The sequence below is a fragment of the Serinus canaria genome, chromosome 1A, assembly GCF_022539315.1.
Source record: "Serinus canaria isolate serCan28SL12 chromosome 1A, serCan2020, whole genome shotgun sequence".
Taxonomy (NCBI): domain Eukaryota; kingdom Metazoa; phylum Chordata; class Aves; order Passeriformes; family Fringillidae; genus Serinus; species Serinus canaria.
This window is the reverse complement of record NC_066314.1, coordinates 34,474,147-34,491,783: the sequence shown is the minus strand read 5'-3', so window position 1 is coordinate 34,491,783 and position 17,637 is coordinate 34,474,147. Positions and strand designations below refer to the sequence as shown.

The window sequence follows — 17,637 nt, the reverse complement described above, 5'->3', positions numbered from 1 at the left end:
CATTGAGCTCATAGCTATTAGGCCACAGCTGCAGCTGCTGCTGTCACCATGGGATTCCCATGGAGCTCAACAGGAGCAGTCTTGGATGTGGAGCAGCTGCAGGTTTGGGCTCTGAGCCAGTATTGGGACCCAAGTCCTGTGCCATGAGCACAGCAGAATGACCTTGCTGTGCTGAGGTAGCAGATTGGACAGAGAGCTGTACCCCACTACAGCTGCAGAAGTGTTTATGTCTAGGAATTTTTGCAGAAATATTTGGTGAGATTTCCAGCTTCTCTTTGGAAGCCCTGGGTTTTAAGTTGCTCATTAAACATCAAACTGACACTTTATCAATACCTGCAACATTTTAAAGCTGAGACCATGATGCATGATTTCACACACACACAAATAGACTAATTTTACAAGATTGGTTTCTGTAGTTGTGCTGAAGGATTTCCATTCTGGTTCCCAGGACTGTTAGTTCCAAAAAACCCTCTTTATTACGCTTCCATGTCTAAAGCTGTCAACTCCCAGTTAAACACAAGCATTTCTTCAAGAAAGCAAGTCTCTGTAAATTAGCCATGCTACCAGGTTCCTCTCAAAATGTTTGCATTTTGTAGTAATTATATCTGTGAATTGTCTTGCTTTGTCTTCTTTTCAAAACAAGCAGTGCCTAATCCTGTGCTGAAAGGAGGACCATGAAAACTATATTGGGATCCAGCACCCAGCATTTTTTGTCAGCTTGTCCTCTTCCTCAGGCCAGGATCTCCCACTCCTCAGGAAGCTTTCCCACATGAACTCATCATCATCCAGACTTCCTGTGTTTGGGAGGCTGAAGAGGATTGGTTTTGGGAGGCTTTGCCTTTTTGGAAGTTAAAGTTGTCTTGATACATTAGCTGTGCAAAAGAGCAGGCTAATAGGTGGCTAAGCAAAAGTGTTAGAGCATCTCTGCAGTTATACAGGCCCATTGAGCAGCCACTCATCTTTGTATGGAGGAACTCTTTCCTCTGTGATAACCTCTGTGATAAACGCATCTCCAGAGAGAAAAAAAGGCCACATTGGGATGGGAAGACATCTCAGTATTTAAACTAGAGGTTTATTTAAAGCCATTAGAGAATTTCAGCAAGAGGGAAACACAAAGACCTTGACCATTTAAAGTGGAAACCAGAATTTTAGAAAGTTGGTGGTACTCAGTCTGAGAACTCTACGGAAAAGACACAATTAAGAAAATAAAAGCAAGTACTGAAAATTGGAAGGGCAATGTCTACTGAACTGTGGTCCCAGAAACATCAGACAACATCCTTTATTCTAAATAATATATTGCAATTAGACCAAGGGTACATGTACTTTGTTTCTGCTACAAAATCTATATTTGAAAACATAGTGAAATTCTGGTAATTTAATAGTCTGACCAAGTCCCACTGCTGCAATAAAGACAAAAATAAATGCTTTTACAATCATTATTATTTCATAATCCCCAGGAGTTCCCTAGGAGTTCTGGATATTTTAGTGTGCACAGCTGTTACAGAAACATTCTATCAGCAGGAAGCCAACGATAATGAGATTAGGCATAATCAGAATTATAGATAAACAGATAATGAGATTATTTTCAGCAAAATCAATATGTTTTACATATTTGTGTGTGTAATCTAGAGGTGACTCTGTGAGGGCTTCCTGGCTCATGAAGGTAATCGGGCAAGGCACCTGCTCTTTGCTCCGTGTCAGGTGTAAACACTGGGAAGGCTGGTGTGTGCGTGCTGGGGCTAGAGATAAGCCCTGGGAAGAAAGAGACAGGGTGAACACTTCCCAAAGGCTGTGTGGGAGCACAGCCCTTCGACCTGACCAGCCAGGTGGCTTCCAAGAACAGCTCTGGGTCTTGTTTGCTTTACCTTCAGGCAGGCTGTGCTGGCTGGTGAGAGTTCTCTGGGCAGGCACGCAGGGCTGTAGATCCCAGCGCGGCGCCGGGAGCACGGGGTGGCCCTGCTCCATGGACTGGGCGTGGGCAGGGGTGCCAATAGCAGTGCTCAAAGTCATGCCATGTGCTGTGGCATTTCAGTGCTGAGGAGAGTGATTAATGCCCAATGAGAGCTATTTAATCTGCACATGCCACCCTTTAACCTTTTTTTCTCTTTCTGTTTCTGTTTCCTTGCTCAAAAAAGAAAAATGTTTTGCAAGGTCAGCACGAAGCAGACAAAATCTGGAGCAAAGAAGGATTTTATGCAGTTGTCATATTTCTCAGCATCTTTGTCATTCTAGTGACTTGTTTAATGGTAAGTTTCCCTTTTACCTTTATGCTGTTTTTTTATTTCATGCTTTTCTTAGTCTGAAAGATTGGGTCACACATTCTTTACATGATGGGTGTTTTCTCAAGGCTAATAGAAACTCAACTCCAAGGTAAGAGTTGGTCACTCTCATAATGCTGGGAAACCAAAGTTTGAAGAATCACATTTCTTGATGTATTTTGAGTTGAATGAAGAATGTAACTAGAAGGAAGCTGGAGGAATAAATAACAGGTTCTTAAATCTACAGGGTAACTGTGTAGGGACATGAGTGATGACTTCTCAACCTTCTTAGGTCCCAGGATCCCTAAAGTTCTCTTACCTGCCTTTATTTCAGTTTTATTCAATAGTAAAAGCAACACCACATTGATAGAATGTTGTCATTTTAAAGTGTGTGTTGATATCTGTGTATCAAATACACAAATATTAAACTGAAATAACTAGTAAGAACATGAAGGAATAATTATATTTTTGAGCAACTCTGCCATTAACATTGTCTGAGCTCAGTGGCCAGGTTTCTGAGCATTAGGCACAATTCTAATATATTGAATATGAGAAGTGCAATGGTCACACAGAAGATGAAGATCACTATACCACTACTGACTTTTGGAGGGTAATTTTTGCATTTTTGTCCAATGTTATATGTTTTCCTTCTTTAAATTGTGTGATACTTCTGCAGTGCACACATACAAGTGTTAACTGAATTCTCTGACAATCGTCAGCATTTATGAACACAAAGTATCTTGGGGTCTTTTTGAGATATTTTGCTCTCAAACACATTTAATTTTCTTTAACTACTTACAGCCTTAAGATGGAAAGCATGTTTAGTCTGAAGTTATTAAAAAATGTTCACAGTTATACAAATGTTCACAAAAAATTATAGCAAAATGTTATTTAATCTTTTAAGGTCTCCCTAAGATTTAAAAAGCACTTGCTTTATCACAGGAAATTGTTGCTTTATTTAATTTCTACTTTCTTGTTGTCTTCATCTCTCCATGCCATTTCACTCAAAAAGAGGAGGATAACTCTAGAAATCTCTTCTTCCCTACTGTCTGTTTTGGAGAAGAGATATTTTGGTCATTACTGGCTATTTAACTGTAAGAGTATAGAAAATGCTGGCTGTCCCTGTCCTGGTACTGCCCAATATTTTCATTAATAATCTGGAATGCATTGACGATATTGGAAATTGTAAGCATTCTGTATGACAGTATCAGAGCTTCAAATATTCTTAGGGTGCCAGAGAAAAGATGGCTGCTTGGCAGGGACAAGAGCTCTAATCCTGTGCATCACTACAATGTAGGAAATATGTGGCAAAACAACAGTTCTGTAGGAAAGGTTCCAGCAGTATCACAGAACAGAATTACAGAAGTAGATAAGGAGATAAGCAACATCAATGTTGCAAAAATACACTTCTTACCCTGGGATATATAAATGAAGATATGATCTCTAAGATCTGAATTCAGCTCTGCTATGGTAATTTGGTTGTCATGTCTTACTTATTTTTTATTGTCTCTCTCCACCACATTTGTGAAAAGTTTCAGGCAATTATAGGAGGAAGGAGATGCAAGAGTGATCAGAGACACAGAGGACATGAAATAATTTGGTTTATTTATGACAGGGAAAAGGAGCAAGCAGAAACATGATAGTTCTCGAACATGGAAATATTTCAAAGGCTGTTGTAAGGAAGAAGATAATGCTTTCTCCAGTGGGGACTGGAAAAGAAGAAAAATTTTCACAGGGTGATTTGGCTGACTCATTAGAAAGACCTTTGCCATCACAAGTGTCACTAGACCCTGGATTGCATTGCTTGGGGAAGCTTGGGAGTTTTCACCCATTAAGATTTTACGCAAACATCTGTCAGAAATAGTTTGGGTGTAGCTGATCTGAAGTTAGGGCAGAGGTCAATACTAGTAGACTCCTTGAATTCCTTCCAGGTGGAATTGCTGTTATGCTATGTTCTTTTCTGCAAGCATTCCCCTTTCTGATCCTCCCAGATCCAACCTGTATCTTTACATGTGCTACTGTTTAGACTGTTCAAATTGACACTGTCTCAGATTTTGCCAGGATCTGATAATATATGGGTATGTGCAATCTGTAAAGCTAACAAACAGCTCATGTTGTTTTTTTATCCCATTTAATGTGTGTCAGAGGGGCAGATGGGGTTGGTCACTATATTTTTGGCCATTTCTGGTTTTTTTACTTTACCTCCATTAAAACTGTTATAGCCCTGTAACACTTTTTGAGGAAAAGCTTTAGTGTTTAGATCAAAAGTTGTTGGTTAGATTTTTTTTCAGTTTCTGCTAGGGTCAAACTATATTTTTCCCTAGGGTCTTCATAATAGATTATTAAATAGTATATTAAATAATACTTGTCCACATTTTAGAAGTCAAAACCATAATTCCTTGGATCCCCAAGGAGTGAAACTATGTCAAAACATATTAGTGACAAGAAGGTATGGTGAGCATTCTCATGGCCATGAGTCTCTGAGCTGTTTATCTGCTGGTTATCAGAAACAAATTAGCTGAAAGCACTCATTGGAAAAAAAGACAGTAAAAATATTTCAAGTCCCTCTTTTATCTTTACTGGTACCAGTGCCCTTGCTTCACAGGTTCCCCCTAAGAGGAGTTCTTTTTCTGAAAAATTATGGTAAAGAGATCTTATCCTAGTAATTCTAAACCCTTCAGAATGAACAGATGTTTTACCTAGCTAAGTCTTGTTAAACGTGTATTGCTAATGATGTTAGGTCAGTTCCCAGCTAAACCTTTAATGCTAATCCTTGATCAAACAAACCCATCAGATATGTCTAGTCATCAAGGCAAAGCTAGGGAGTGATAGATCTTTATGTGGTGCTAGCAGGGGCAACAGCTGTCAAAGACTTGGAGAGAAAAAAATGTTCTGGTCTAGGTTTTCTCTTACTCAAGGATCCAAATCAAATGCTTTACAGGAACAGATAAAGCAAAGTGGAAAGCACAAGAGTATCTGCAGACACCTTCAAAAACCTGTGCCTTCCACCTCCACACACGATATTTACAATTCTCATAAATTTCATAGCAGGTAAGGCATGCTTTGAAAATGGAACAGCTGTGGCTCAGAAATAGTTTTTTGCATTGCCCTCCAAAGAAATAAGATGTGTTAAACAGGTGTAACATGGGTACCTCTGGAGTGACATTACTGAGCACAAGCTACCTGCCTGCCCTCACCAAGCCAGGGTTCAGCAGCATCAGTGTAGAGTTTAATGGAAGAAAATCAGTACAACTTCTGCTTTTGTTGCACATACCAGATGTTCACATTCATAAGCAATATGTGAACAGATAATCCTGGTATTACAGTGTGTTCAGAAATCATTTTCTTGGTGATTGTAAAGCACACTTTTCTAAACAGATGGTTAAATAACTTCATAGGCCACTCATCACTTCAGCTTTATTTCAGAATAGTTAATGTTTCTCTCAGGACATTGGAGCGTGTCCCTACCTGGAGGAGTATTTCAGAGTAATAGCAGCCTGCTGTTACCAAAGTGACCTAGTAAAGTTACTCTGTTCAACCATCAGCTCCATGCCAGATGAGTAAGAACTTTTAAGAACATCTGCTCTAAAACAAATTGAGGCTGCTGTAATTAGAGACTTGTATCTGGCTAAGTCATAAACATCTATTTTATTTTGTGTCATTGTCTCTCTTGTGTTAAAATGCTTAAAATGTCTTCTACAGTTACTCTGTTTATCAGTATTTCCTTCTTCACAATGTCTTCTGTAACTAATTTCCATTCTGTGTTATTTGCTCTTTTAATAATACTACTGCAGGTATTACAAATAAGTACTAACTCACAGTGAGAACTGTTAAAATCCCTACTGCCCACGTGTGCAGTTTATGTAATGGAAATATTTATCTTGTTGTGGGAAATGCTGTGTAACACAACTTGTGACTTACCCTCTAGGAATTAAATCCACCTATGGCAATCTTCTCCAGCATTTGTGATACCTTCCTGGCCTTCTTTACCAGGCAATTGAGATTGAGCTGCCCTCTTTATTTCTGTAGGTTCTGTACAGATTAAAGGAGAAGATCCAGTTGTCACTAAGGCAGGAGAAGGAAAAGAAGCAGGAGATCCACCTCTCACCCCTTCCCCTGCAGACATCTCAGACTGAGTATAAGACCACCAACAGCATGGTCCAGCCTCAACAGGCTCCAAAGGTTATCAATGTTGTAGTGGACCCTCAAGGCCAGTGTGTTCCTGAGCTCAAACCTCCCGTGTGTGCCAGCCCATCTCCTTTCAGAATGAAACCTGTGGGACTCCAGGAAAGGTAGGATGGTGCCTGGTGTGCTCAGGATTTATTCTGCTTTTTAATATTTATGCTCCATGATTTCATGTTTCTCTTCTGTCAATGAATGGGAGACTTTGCCATATGGACTCCTGAGAAGTGGGATTTTGGTGTGTTAACATCTATCTCACAGGTATTCTCTCCTTTCCTTTCCTTTACATATGACCAAAGATTCAGGTCATATGAAAATGTTCAGGTTTAGGCTGAGATTAACTGCATCAGTGGCATTCTTTTTGCTGATTATAATTTTCCCATACTCCAAAGAAATAATTTTTTCGTTTTACATTGCCTGTTCTGATCCTGGAGATTGTGGAAGAGAGTTCAAGGGCTTGTTATGTATTGTCAGCAAAGGACATTCTTATTCTCAGGGAGTCCCTAGCACCTGGAAAACTTAGAAGGAATACTTACACCAACTGAGTGCATTTAGCAATCTCATACAGTGTTTCCATTATCACCTTTAGATACATTTTTTTCTTAAATGCAGCTTTCCATGATGGCCAGGATACAGTGCAAAGTCTACAGGCTTTACAAAAAGAAAGAAGTGATGAGTAATGAAACCAACTCTTGTGCGCAGTTCCTCAGAAATACTTGGGCACCAAACCCCGCCACTCATTGTGCCTTTCAAAAACTGGGCCAGTGCTCTTTTTATAAAACTAGTTATTCTTCCCACAGGAGAATGCACACTGACATCTGTCTCTCCTCTGTTAGAAACCTGTATAATTTCTTGTCTGATGGCTGCAGGCTGCTTTCATAAAGCATCAGTGCTCTGAATAGCTCACATAGCATGCAGCTGTGCAGCTGAACTCTCCTGCCCCGGCACAGACGAGAAATGAAAGAACAGACTCCGTGCAGAGGCCAAGCAGAGCCTCATCTGTGAGGGCTCTCAGCTCTGCTGTAACCCTGATTCAGCTTCAGCCATGGGGATTTCAATGGCAGAGATTTTATCAATGGATTTATGACAGACAGAGCTCAGGGAGGGGGATTGATTCTTCTGTGAGTAAAAGAGGCTTAAAGGCAGAGCTGTTATAAAATATGTAGTGATATCACTGCAGACAAAAAAAAAAGGAATGGAGGAAGCAAGTAAATACATTTTGAGAGTTTCTTTCATTCCACAAGACCCTAAAAATAAACCCACAGGCATGAGAATCACATAGCTGATTTATAATACTTAGTATCTAACAAAGCATATGCAATAGTTGAGAGGGATTGAGGGAAAGGAATTTGTAGAGGGATTTTGTACCTAAGGACAAGAAACTTTTTGTACATAAGGAGAAGAAACTTTTCCATTTCTCAAACAAAGAAAGTAAAAGCAATTTATTTAGGATGTTAATTTCCATTACAGATAGGAACTTTGCATTTAATTCTCCTAAACCTAAGTGCATCCTTTGGAAGGACAAAGTTCTGAGTCAGATATGACAAAATGGACAGCTGAGATACAAAGAGAAAACTAAACCTGACATTTGACCAAATAAACCAGACATTTAGGTTATTACTAAGGAAAAAGGAAGTTGAAGGAATTGAGCACTTCAGTTTCTACTCTAAAAGAACACTAACAGACTGTTGTGAAAAATTGTGATAACATTCCATAGTGCAGCTCTTTTTTGCCATGTTTAACACACGCTCTATCAGCCCAAGTCCACTCCTAAGAAATGGTGGTTTAAGTTAATTTCAAGCTCAGTATACAAAGGTCTGGGGATATGAGGGAGAGAACTTTAGGGAATAATTTATCTTCAGTTCCTCTGACATAAGCAGCTATTGTTATGTCTATTTCTTATTTATTTACTATAACCTTTACTATGAACAAATTTCTATTTGTTCTAACACTCAGCAGTGTTGGAAGCAAAAAGTAATAATGCACTGACACATTCTGCCTCAGATTTTATCTAGTGACTAGGTAAGTGATCAGTTGAAAATTCTTCTCCACCTTTCTGCCCCAAAAAAACCTTGCACTAGGCAGCCTCGGGCCATCCTCATTATCTGTGGGAGGAGTGGACCTCGCAGCATGGATCTGCCCACTGCAAGGAGCAGCAAACCATGCTCAAAACAATCTACTGGCAGCCCTTCTTCTGTTAGTACGGAGTGAAGCAAGCCCAGAGGTCCTGTCCTGCTCATGGCACAGCTTTAGTGAACCCTTTAATTTTTGCTATGTTGATTTTGGTTTCTGCCAGGGAAAGAAAGCTCTTGGCAGGCTAGAGTGGATTTGGAGGCTCCTTGACAAACTTAGTGTGGAGATTCCTTTGGTGACATGGTTTGACAGTGGTTCCTGAGCAGTATTTTCTAACCATCCAGACTATTCCCTGGTTTGATTCCTTAAGGGTGATCCGTAGTCATGAAATGTCTCATGTGATCCAGACCAAACTGTCCCTGGTTTGAGCCATGGTTTACTGATTTCTCTTTGAGCAGCTAGTGAGCTGTGCATAGCCATCTAGGTGGGAAGTTTGTGACAATCTCTCTGCAGGATGGGACAGAAAAGTCAGATAATGCAACCTGATCTGGTTGAAGATGTCTCTACTCATTGCAGGGGGGTTTGATTAGATGACCTTAAAAGATCCCTTCTAGACCAAACTATTCCATGATTCTGTGCCTGCCTCTCAAGTTCTCTTTGTTTGTACACTAGGTACTGCTTTGAGGAACATACTCTTGACAGGACAAGGGGTGATGATTTTAAACTAAAGGAGGGTAGATTTATATTAGATATAAGGAAGATTTTTTTTTTTTTGCAATGAGAATGAAACACTAACACAGTGTGCCCAGGGAGGTAGCTGATGCCCCATCCCTGGAAACATTCATGGTCAGATTGGACAGGGCTCTGAGCAACGTGATCTAATTGAAGCTGTCTCTGCCCATGGCAGGGGAATGGGACTATGTGACCTTTAAAGGTCCCTTCCGTCCCAAACTATTCCATGATTCTATGATCTAAATGCAAAAATGTAGCAGAACTGATTTTTCACAAAGCCCAACATCAGCCTCTGGCTCTCTGAACTTTTCCATTTTTATTTGGAATAGCATTGGCCAGTACAGAGGCAAGAAAATTGTTAATGGACTACTGTGCACGGATAAAAATATTTCTGGGAGTTTGTCCAGCTTCTTAAAACATGTTGTGCTTCTGAATACTAGAGCTAAGTCCATGAACATATTTTTCTATGTATCTGGAAATGCTCTTACTCAGCAATTTCTATAAGACACAGCTCCCCTGCAGCTTATTTGCACTCTCAGATGGGTGGGATGCCGCAGAGTTTTTATGCCACCTACGCTCAGGCGGCGGTGCGCGGCGCCTTGCTGGATGCGGCTGTGGCAGAGCGCGGGGACAGTGACACCTAGAGCCGGCCGGCAGCACGGTTATCCCGCAGCTCTGGCTCCTGCGGCACGGGAGGGCTCGCACAGCCTGGATTAACTGGCCCAGTGGCCGCAGGAGGCGATTCTGCTCCCGTGCTCCGCTCTCATGAGGCTCCACCTGGGGGAGGGCATCCAGCCCCAGTGCCCACAACATGAGAAGGATGTTGACCTGCTGGAGCCATGAAATGATCAGATGGCTGCAGCGCCTCTCCTATGAGGACAGGCTGAGGGAGTTGGGGTTGTTCAGGCTGGAGAAGAGAAGGCTCTGGGGAGACCTTATTGCAGCCTCTTGAGACTTGAAGAGGGGCTATAAAAAAGATGGGGGCAAACTTTCTGTTAGGGAGTGTTGCAATAGGATAAGGGGTAATGGCTTCAAAGTGAAGGAGGTTAGGTTTAGATTAGATACAAGGAAGTAGTTTTTGAACATTTGAGGTCAGGTTGAACAGGGCTCTGAACAACCTATTCTAATTGAATCTTTCCATATCCATGGAAAGTGAGTGGGACTAGATGACTTTTAAGGGTCTTTTCCAAATCAGCCTATTCTGATTCTATGATTTTCATACATGCTGCTCATGGATGGATGTGTGCTCACATGCAGCATGCAGTTTGGAAAGGGGTGGAACAGTGGTGGCCAAGAGTAGAGGGTGGACTCAAGGTGTGGAGGTGACAGGGCTGTCAGAGCAAAGGCACTGATCCCTTTCTATTACAGTTACTGAGGCAGGCCAGTGAAGAGCTATTTCTTCACAGCCTCTGTGCATCCTCTGGATCATTCAGTGCAGAATGCTTTGAAGTTGTTCTCTTTTCGTGTGCTCACAACTGCTGCCACAGGAGAAGGTCTTTGCAGCAAAGACCTTCTCCCGTGGCAGCCCACATTGTTCTGTGGCTGACCAAAGGAGCAAGAAAGCTGCTGCTCTGTGGGTGGCTTTGGTGATGAGCTGTCACAAAATCTCAGTGCCAACACCTGACTTTCTGATGCAAATAATTGTTTTCTCTTCCATGAGCACATCTGTGAATACTACATCAGTGTTTACTTTTCTACTTAGGCTTTTATAGGTTTATATGAATAATATATACTCTTCCTTGAATAGAAAAGTATGTATTTTCCCTTTTCCCAAATGTTTCCCTTTATTATGTTTCTTGGCCCAAAATTCATGTTGATATGAATGGTCCCAGCCAAAAGCAGAATCTGGTGAAGTGGAATGTGGTATTTTAGATTTCATTCGGACATATCAAGCATTGAAAATTCTTAGTACAAGCAGTGAGTTGTTAAATCACAATCATGGTAAATATAAATATAAATGTTACCACACCAGCACAGTATTACAACAGGGTTTGCATTTTCTGTGGCCACTGCAGCTGTGAGTTTTAGTTCCAGTGTTATTTGTGACTAAGACAACTGCATTTCAACTAACTAGTGGACAATATGATGTTTTGTTCAATTTAATTACTGTGCAAAGATACATGGAAGAAAAGAAAATGTGGAAAATGTCTCATCTACTGTGTGTTGAAAACAAACAGTGCTTTGGAAAAATTTCTCAAGCATTTGTATTCCATTCTAGCCCCAAAATTCTAAAACTGGCTATTATATTTTAGTAATCAGAGGGAAAATCACAGCTCTGTGTTTTCTTAGTCTTTTACATAATCATCAGAAACTTATTCTGTCTAAAAGGAAGAGCTCCTCATGATCACTATCAGGATGCCAGGGGTTTGCAGGACTCTTAAACAGAACAGATAGTATTTTACAAGTGCCTTGTGCTGATTCTTTTTTTTCTCTGCAAATATACACAAGAGAGTGAAGATGATGATAGAAAACATTTCAGCAAATAAAGCAAAAAGCCAGCAGATGAGTGAAATAATAAACAATTTTTAAATGTGAAATAAAATAATTATGCAGTGGCATGGAGGAACAGCTGTGACACAGGAAAAGAGAAGATACTCTGTGAAAGGGAAGAGCCAGCAAGTGCAAGACTTGTAGGGGAGAGGGCTGCTCACAGGCATCATTCAGCAGAAGAATGTGCCACCAATTCTGCAACCTCTACAGAAAATCAGTAGGCATCAGCATAGAGAACAGTACGGAGACAATCACCTGAATCAATCAATTATTGCTCTCTACAGACATAACAGATGAGTGAAATTTGGCTTGAACTCTGACTGTGAGAACCCTGTGTGATGTTACTTTTCCCCACAAAGCAGAGCAATGCTATCAAAATCTTCTGCCACAGTTGATAGACTCTCCCCAGTGAGATTTCTCTTACCATCCTGAAGATCCCTGTAAACTGAATTCTTTCACCAGTTCTAAGAATTGTTCAGTAGACATGCAGTGAGTACAGCTCCCTGTAAGTATAATGAAGCAAAAGTTAATATAATGTGCATTACAATGCTAAGTGCTCATCTCTGTCCACTTCCTTGTAACATGAGAAAGAGATATTCTAGTGGGAAAGAGAGGCAATATATTTCTTTATAATATGAAAAAAAAAAAGATTCAGATTACCCATAGGAATCTGTGGAACTCAGTGCCAAAAGGTAAATTTATAAACAGGAATGTATTAGCAAAAGGTACATGCACAAATAATGAAGGCAATTATTATTCTCTTTCTGTCTTCAACATCCTTCCTCAGAAACATTTTGCATTTTACACCTTTGCAAAGAAAATTTTGTATAATTTAGGCTTCAGGTTTGGAGGTGGAAAAGAATTGATCTTAATATTGAAAAGTATTCTCTTTTAGTAGTCATTCTGCATAGACACACAAATTATTGAACTATAGCTTCAGCCTCTTAGGCAGTTTCTGTACACTGTAAATTGCCATCTGGATGACAAATACCACAAAAACTAACTCTTAATACCTGTTTTCCTTATTTTAGAAAGGCAGCATTCATTAAAATGAATCATTATCTTAACAATACAGTATACTGAATAAAACCTCGTAAGAAACGCTGGAGCCAGGGTAAAGAACCTGATGTGCTCTTTTCTTCATTAATATAATCTCAGCTGCATCTCAGGATATCACTCTTCAACCACATATAATAGATGAGAAAAATTTCCAACAATTCTCTGTCTCTGTTCTGATGTTTAGATCACAAAGTGCAGTTGCTGCAAATAAAATTATGGTGTTGCTGATCCATTATGATTTTACAAAACCATCCATTGTGAGTAATAATTTCAAGTAATGCTCAGAGGGTAGCACCTTGCACTTGGGCTACTGTAAACATGCCAGATTTTGTAGTTTATTGCACAAACATGGGAACTTAATATATTTACAGGAAGGGGCCTTGGATTTCCTGGCTAAAATAAAGCAACTTTGCATAGATTTGGAGGATAAATTTTCCCTATTGTGTGGCACTGAATATGCTTTCTGCATTCTTAATTTGAACCGTTGGGATTGTTTTAGGAAAATGTCAGTGTAATTGTTTGAAGCAAAGCTATGTCCCAACACAAAAGTACAAGCTGTGGAATAGTTTTATGGTGATATCCTATCAGAAGGAATTTGCAAAGCACCAGGCACCAGTAAACTGAGTTTGAGGCGGGAGGCAGGAATTTCTGTGCTCTGATTTGTCTCTTCTATCAACTCCTTAGAGCACTTTGGGCATGGCACATAAACCTCCAGATATATTCCTAACTACTGGATTGAGGATGGCTGGATGTTGTGTTCATCTGAAGAGATGTAGCAAAGACAAGAACCTTAACCTGAGGTGCAGTAAAAGTCCTACAAGCTACTATTTGTTCACATCATTTAAGAAGAGTGAGGGAATACAATTACAACCCCCTCACACACACTTTCTGAAAGACCTAAAAATACATTTCTCTCATTTGGCACCTATATTCCATTCTGGTCTGAAATATCATAGAATCATAAAATGGCTTGGGTTGGAAGGGACTTTGAAAGAGATCTAGTTCCAGCTCCACTGCCAAGAGCAGGGTCACATTCCACTTGGTCAGGTTGCTCAAAACCCCATCCAACCTGACCATGAACACCTCCAGGGGTGGGGCATCCACTTATAAACTCGATATACCCAGATACACTGACAGCACTAAGGCTGTGTAGAAGAGATTGGTTTGTGCCCATAGTGCTAAGCTCTCTTTGCCTCCAGAGAAGCAGGGCCTGGATGCAACTTCCTCCTGGGAATGGTTTGTGCATGTGCTCATTCCCAAACCATAAATTGCTTTGGAGTGCTCTTGTTGTCAAAGGCTAAAAACAAACCAGGGCTGCAATGATTGATATGCAGCCCTGTCATTCAGTGCCCAGGATTGTTTTCCTGGTACCGTGATTTTATTTTTTTTTCCAAGATGTAGCTTGCACATGTAGTGTGCAGTGGGTGTGCAAGGGGACCAATCCTGATTGCTTATTATAAATTATTATAAAGAATTGCTTATTGCCTTTTAGGTAATTGTCTTTTCAGTGCAGGGTCTCCCTGAAGCCCTGAATTGCGGCTTCTGTCCTTCTCAGGCCATCTCAACTAGCTGGAAGCCACACTGATTTCTGGTACCTGCAGTCTGGGTGAAGAGTTAAGGCAAGGACCTTGGGCTACCTGGGCTACTGAGGTGAGAGGCACTACTCTAAGTAATGGGGAGCGTGAGACGGGATCCAGCTTCCAGGGTCTCCTGCTCAATGCCCAAGAGTTCTGTGTTGGCACGTGGATTCATCACTAGAGAGAGAATAATGCTGTGCCTCCAGCCTGCATTTGTGGAACATTTCTGTGAGTGCACAGTAATTCTAAAACCTTTCTGCAAGTGCCAGATCTTTGAGCTGCATGAACTTCTGTTCTGTCCAACCCATTACAGACATCTTTGCTTATCTGCAGTGTAGGAAGAGGGCAGGAATGTGAATTGTCCCCTTTCTCTGGAGAGGAAGTGAACTCAGTCACCAGCCTAACAAAGACCCTCTAAACCCGAATTTTAACTATTTGACTCCTGGCTGGTTGAGAAGCTGTTTTGGTTGTGCTTAGAGCTCTTTGAAGCAAAACTCTGTGGGAGTAGTTATCTAAATAAATAAATGCAAATAACTCTGTACCGTTGTCCAAATTTACACCCACAGTCCATTTCCCTGTGTCTGTGGCACATCTTAAAATTACTTCAGATTAGTGTGGGTGGATAGTAGGTTTCCACTCCTATTTCCATCTCTGTTTTCAGCTGTCCTGCATCCCTTTTTTTTTCCCTTTTGAAGAAATAAGCTTTCCAAGGCACATGACTCTCACTTTTGAGAGTGGGTAATTCAGGCAAATTAGCCGAGCCTTGTTTAGAGAAATTCTTCTGATGCAGCTTCATGGTCCTCTGCTCTCATGTACAGGGGAGTGCTCCATTTAGCATATGCAGTCTATGCTTACCCTTGGTTTTGCCTTTTCTGTCCTCTGGGGTTTAGTCAGGAATTTTACAATAATTTTATTGTATTCCCAGGTCTCTCATCTGGCATTTATTCTTGTTACTCCAGTTGCTACTGGTTTTAGCTTGTACACAGGAAACCACAGTGCCAATCAGTGTCGTTCCCAAGGTGACAGGAAACCCTACTTGGTCGGATGTTGATTGTGCTTGTCTTTACGGCTCCACCCATCACATTTTCTTCCTTTTTGGCTCAAGTTAAGACAAATTAATCAGTGGCTGCCATCTGGTAGACAGTTTTGGTGGGTTTGCAGGGATTTGTCCAGCAGATCTTTTGAAAAGTCACACAAGGGAAAATACCCATGTTAATATTTAAGTGCTTCTTGAGCCTGGAGTTTACAGGGACTGCTGTTGCCCTGAGCGCATGAGTAATTTGAGTTGTGTGAGTGATCCCCTTGTCTTTTTCAGCAGCAGTTCTGGGTCTTTAAGTGCTGTTTGGAAATCAGAGGGTTAAACTCTGATGCAGCTTTACAGTGACTGATTTCCTCAGCTCCTCTCTGCCTCTAATTTGTTTGTGTGCTTGACTATGCATGGTTTCTGTGACTGCTTCACCAGCTGTCCTAATGTGCAAGCAGAGTGGGACATCTGGGAAAGTGAGGAGTTGCACATTAGCTGGACTTGAATGCTCTGAGCACCTTGTCTCAGCCCTTAGCAGGATGTGTCCATCTGTGACATTTGCAACCTAATAGATCACCTTCTCCCAATGGCAGCTTGGAAGTGCTGTGCTAAGGGACAAAGGCACCAGCTTCTTCATGAGATTGGTTTGTAAACAGGAATTATCTCCTGAGCCCTTGACTAGTACCCACAAGTACTGGTTTCAGCCAGACAACATAGAAGGAAGCATCCATATCAGATGTACAGAGTTCTGATATTTAGAAGGAAGGTTGATTTTTCACATTTGGGTTTGTATAGAAAAGTTTCCTTGAGTGTCCCCATTAATGTCTGAAAAAGACTAATGTTTTAAGTTAAAACGAAAATATTCCTCTTTCCTCTTGTTTTGGAGTGCCTTTATCTCTGTTCATGGTATTTCTTTTACAGGGCAGCCTAAAGCTGAACAAGGTTCAATTTCCCTTAATTTAAAATGTTAGGAACAGACAGAGAAAACAGTTAAAGAAAGAAAAGAAAAAATCAAAGTGCCTCTAAAACTGCAGTGTAAGATATCCAAGTATTCATTTGAATTGCAAGAATCCATGTGCTGGGCAGTGCTTACATCCAGCTTATCTTGTAGCCATTAGTTAACAGTCCAGGCCACAAATCTCTTCTTTGAGTGCAATCATAATTAATTTTACTTCTCTGCTGTGCTAGGAGAACTCTTCATAATTATGAGAGTTGGCTAATTATACTACTTCTTTTTTGAAAAATCCAGTTCTGGATATTCAGCAGAGATATCTTGCATAGTCAGAGCTAGTATGTACAGAAAGCTTAACATTGTTAACTAGAAGAAATGTCTCCTGTGTGCACATACACCTTTGCTCAAGGAATGCTGCATGTAAATCTCTGGGCTGGGGTATTTCTCAGCTCTTGCTGGAAATTCTCTTTAGCATTCTGTCAGTACCTGAGAGCCTTGGTCACAGATCAGGATCCCTCTGTGCAAGACTCCATATGTACACAAAATTGCACTATTCCTCTATCCAAGAGACTTACATTCTAGACATCAGGCAAAGTAGTAAATGCATACAGGCAATCAGACAGGCCTCAGCAAACAGAGAAGCAATAGCATCATGGCAGAGATGAGGATGCCCAGAATATACCATGAGAATGGCTCAGCCAAAGAAATACTGCCCGGAGGCAGAGCTGATTCCATGCAACACTGGCATTTCAGCCAGGCTCTTGCTACAGTTGTCTGCTTTGATACCATCACATCCAAGCTGATGCACCCATTTGGTTAGGCTTTGAACCTTAGCTGAGTTTCCAAGACATTTCAGGAACTCTTTCTGTGATTTTCCTACTAAGACAAGTGGGACATTAATTGGTTAAGTGATGCAATATGGTATTGCAAATCAGTGCCTATCTTCATGAAATACCTTGCGTTTGAACTCTCCATTCATTTCTCTAACCAGGGGAGTCTGTAAGAAGCTACAAAAGTGATATTTCTTTCTGGGACAGGGACTTTTCCTTATGTTCTCTGTCAAAGAATATACTTTGATGCTTAACAAACAGAGAGTATTGTTATTAATTTATGGTATTTATAATTATCCTTGTTATGGTAATATTGTGATTTGATAACAGGAGCAAAACAGAACACAGCAACTTCAAATGACCGCTCAAATATGCGATAGGCATCAGAAAGGGAAGTAGTGTATATAATTCCCACACAGAAAAATGTCGTTAAGTACAATGTTTCTCCAGGGAATTCATT

The 17,637-nt window shown here is 40.7% G+C and overlaps 1 protein-coding gene across 1 annotated transcript in view; it reads left to right on the top strand.

Annotated features, from left to right (window-relative positions):
* Nucleotides 1–17,637, top strand: part of PTPRR (protein tyrosine phosphatase receptor type R) — a 138,289-nt gene that overhangs the window by 79,794 nt on the left and 40,858 nt on the right. Inside the window, exons 7-8 of the mRNA XM_050969899.1 lie at nt 2,136–2,246; nt 6,288–6,550. Coding sequence (XP_050825856.1) covers nt 2,136–2,246; nt 6,288–6,550 — 374 coding nt within the window. The remainder of the gene's footprint in view (nt 1–2,135; nt 2,247–6,287; nt 6,551–17,637) is intronic.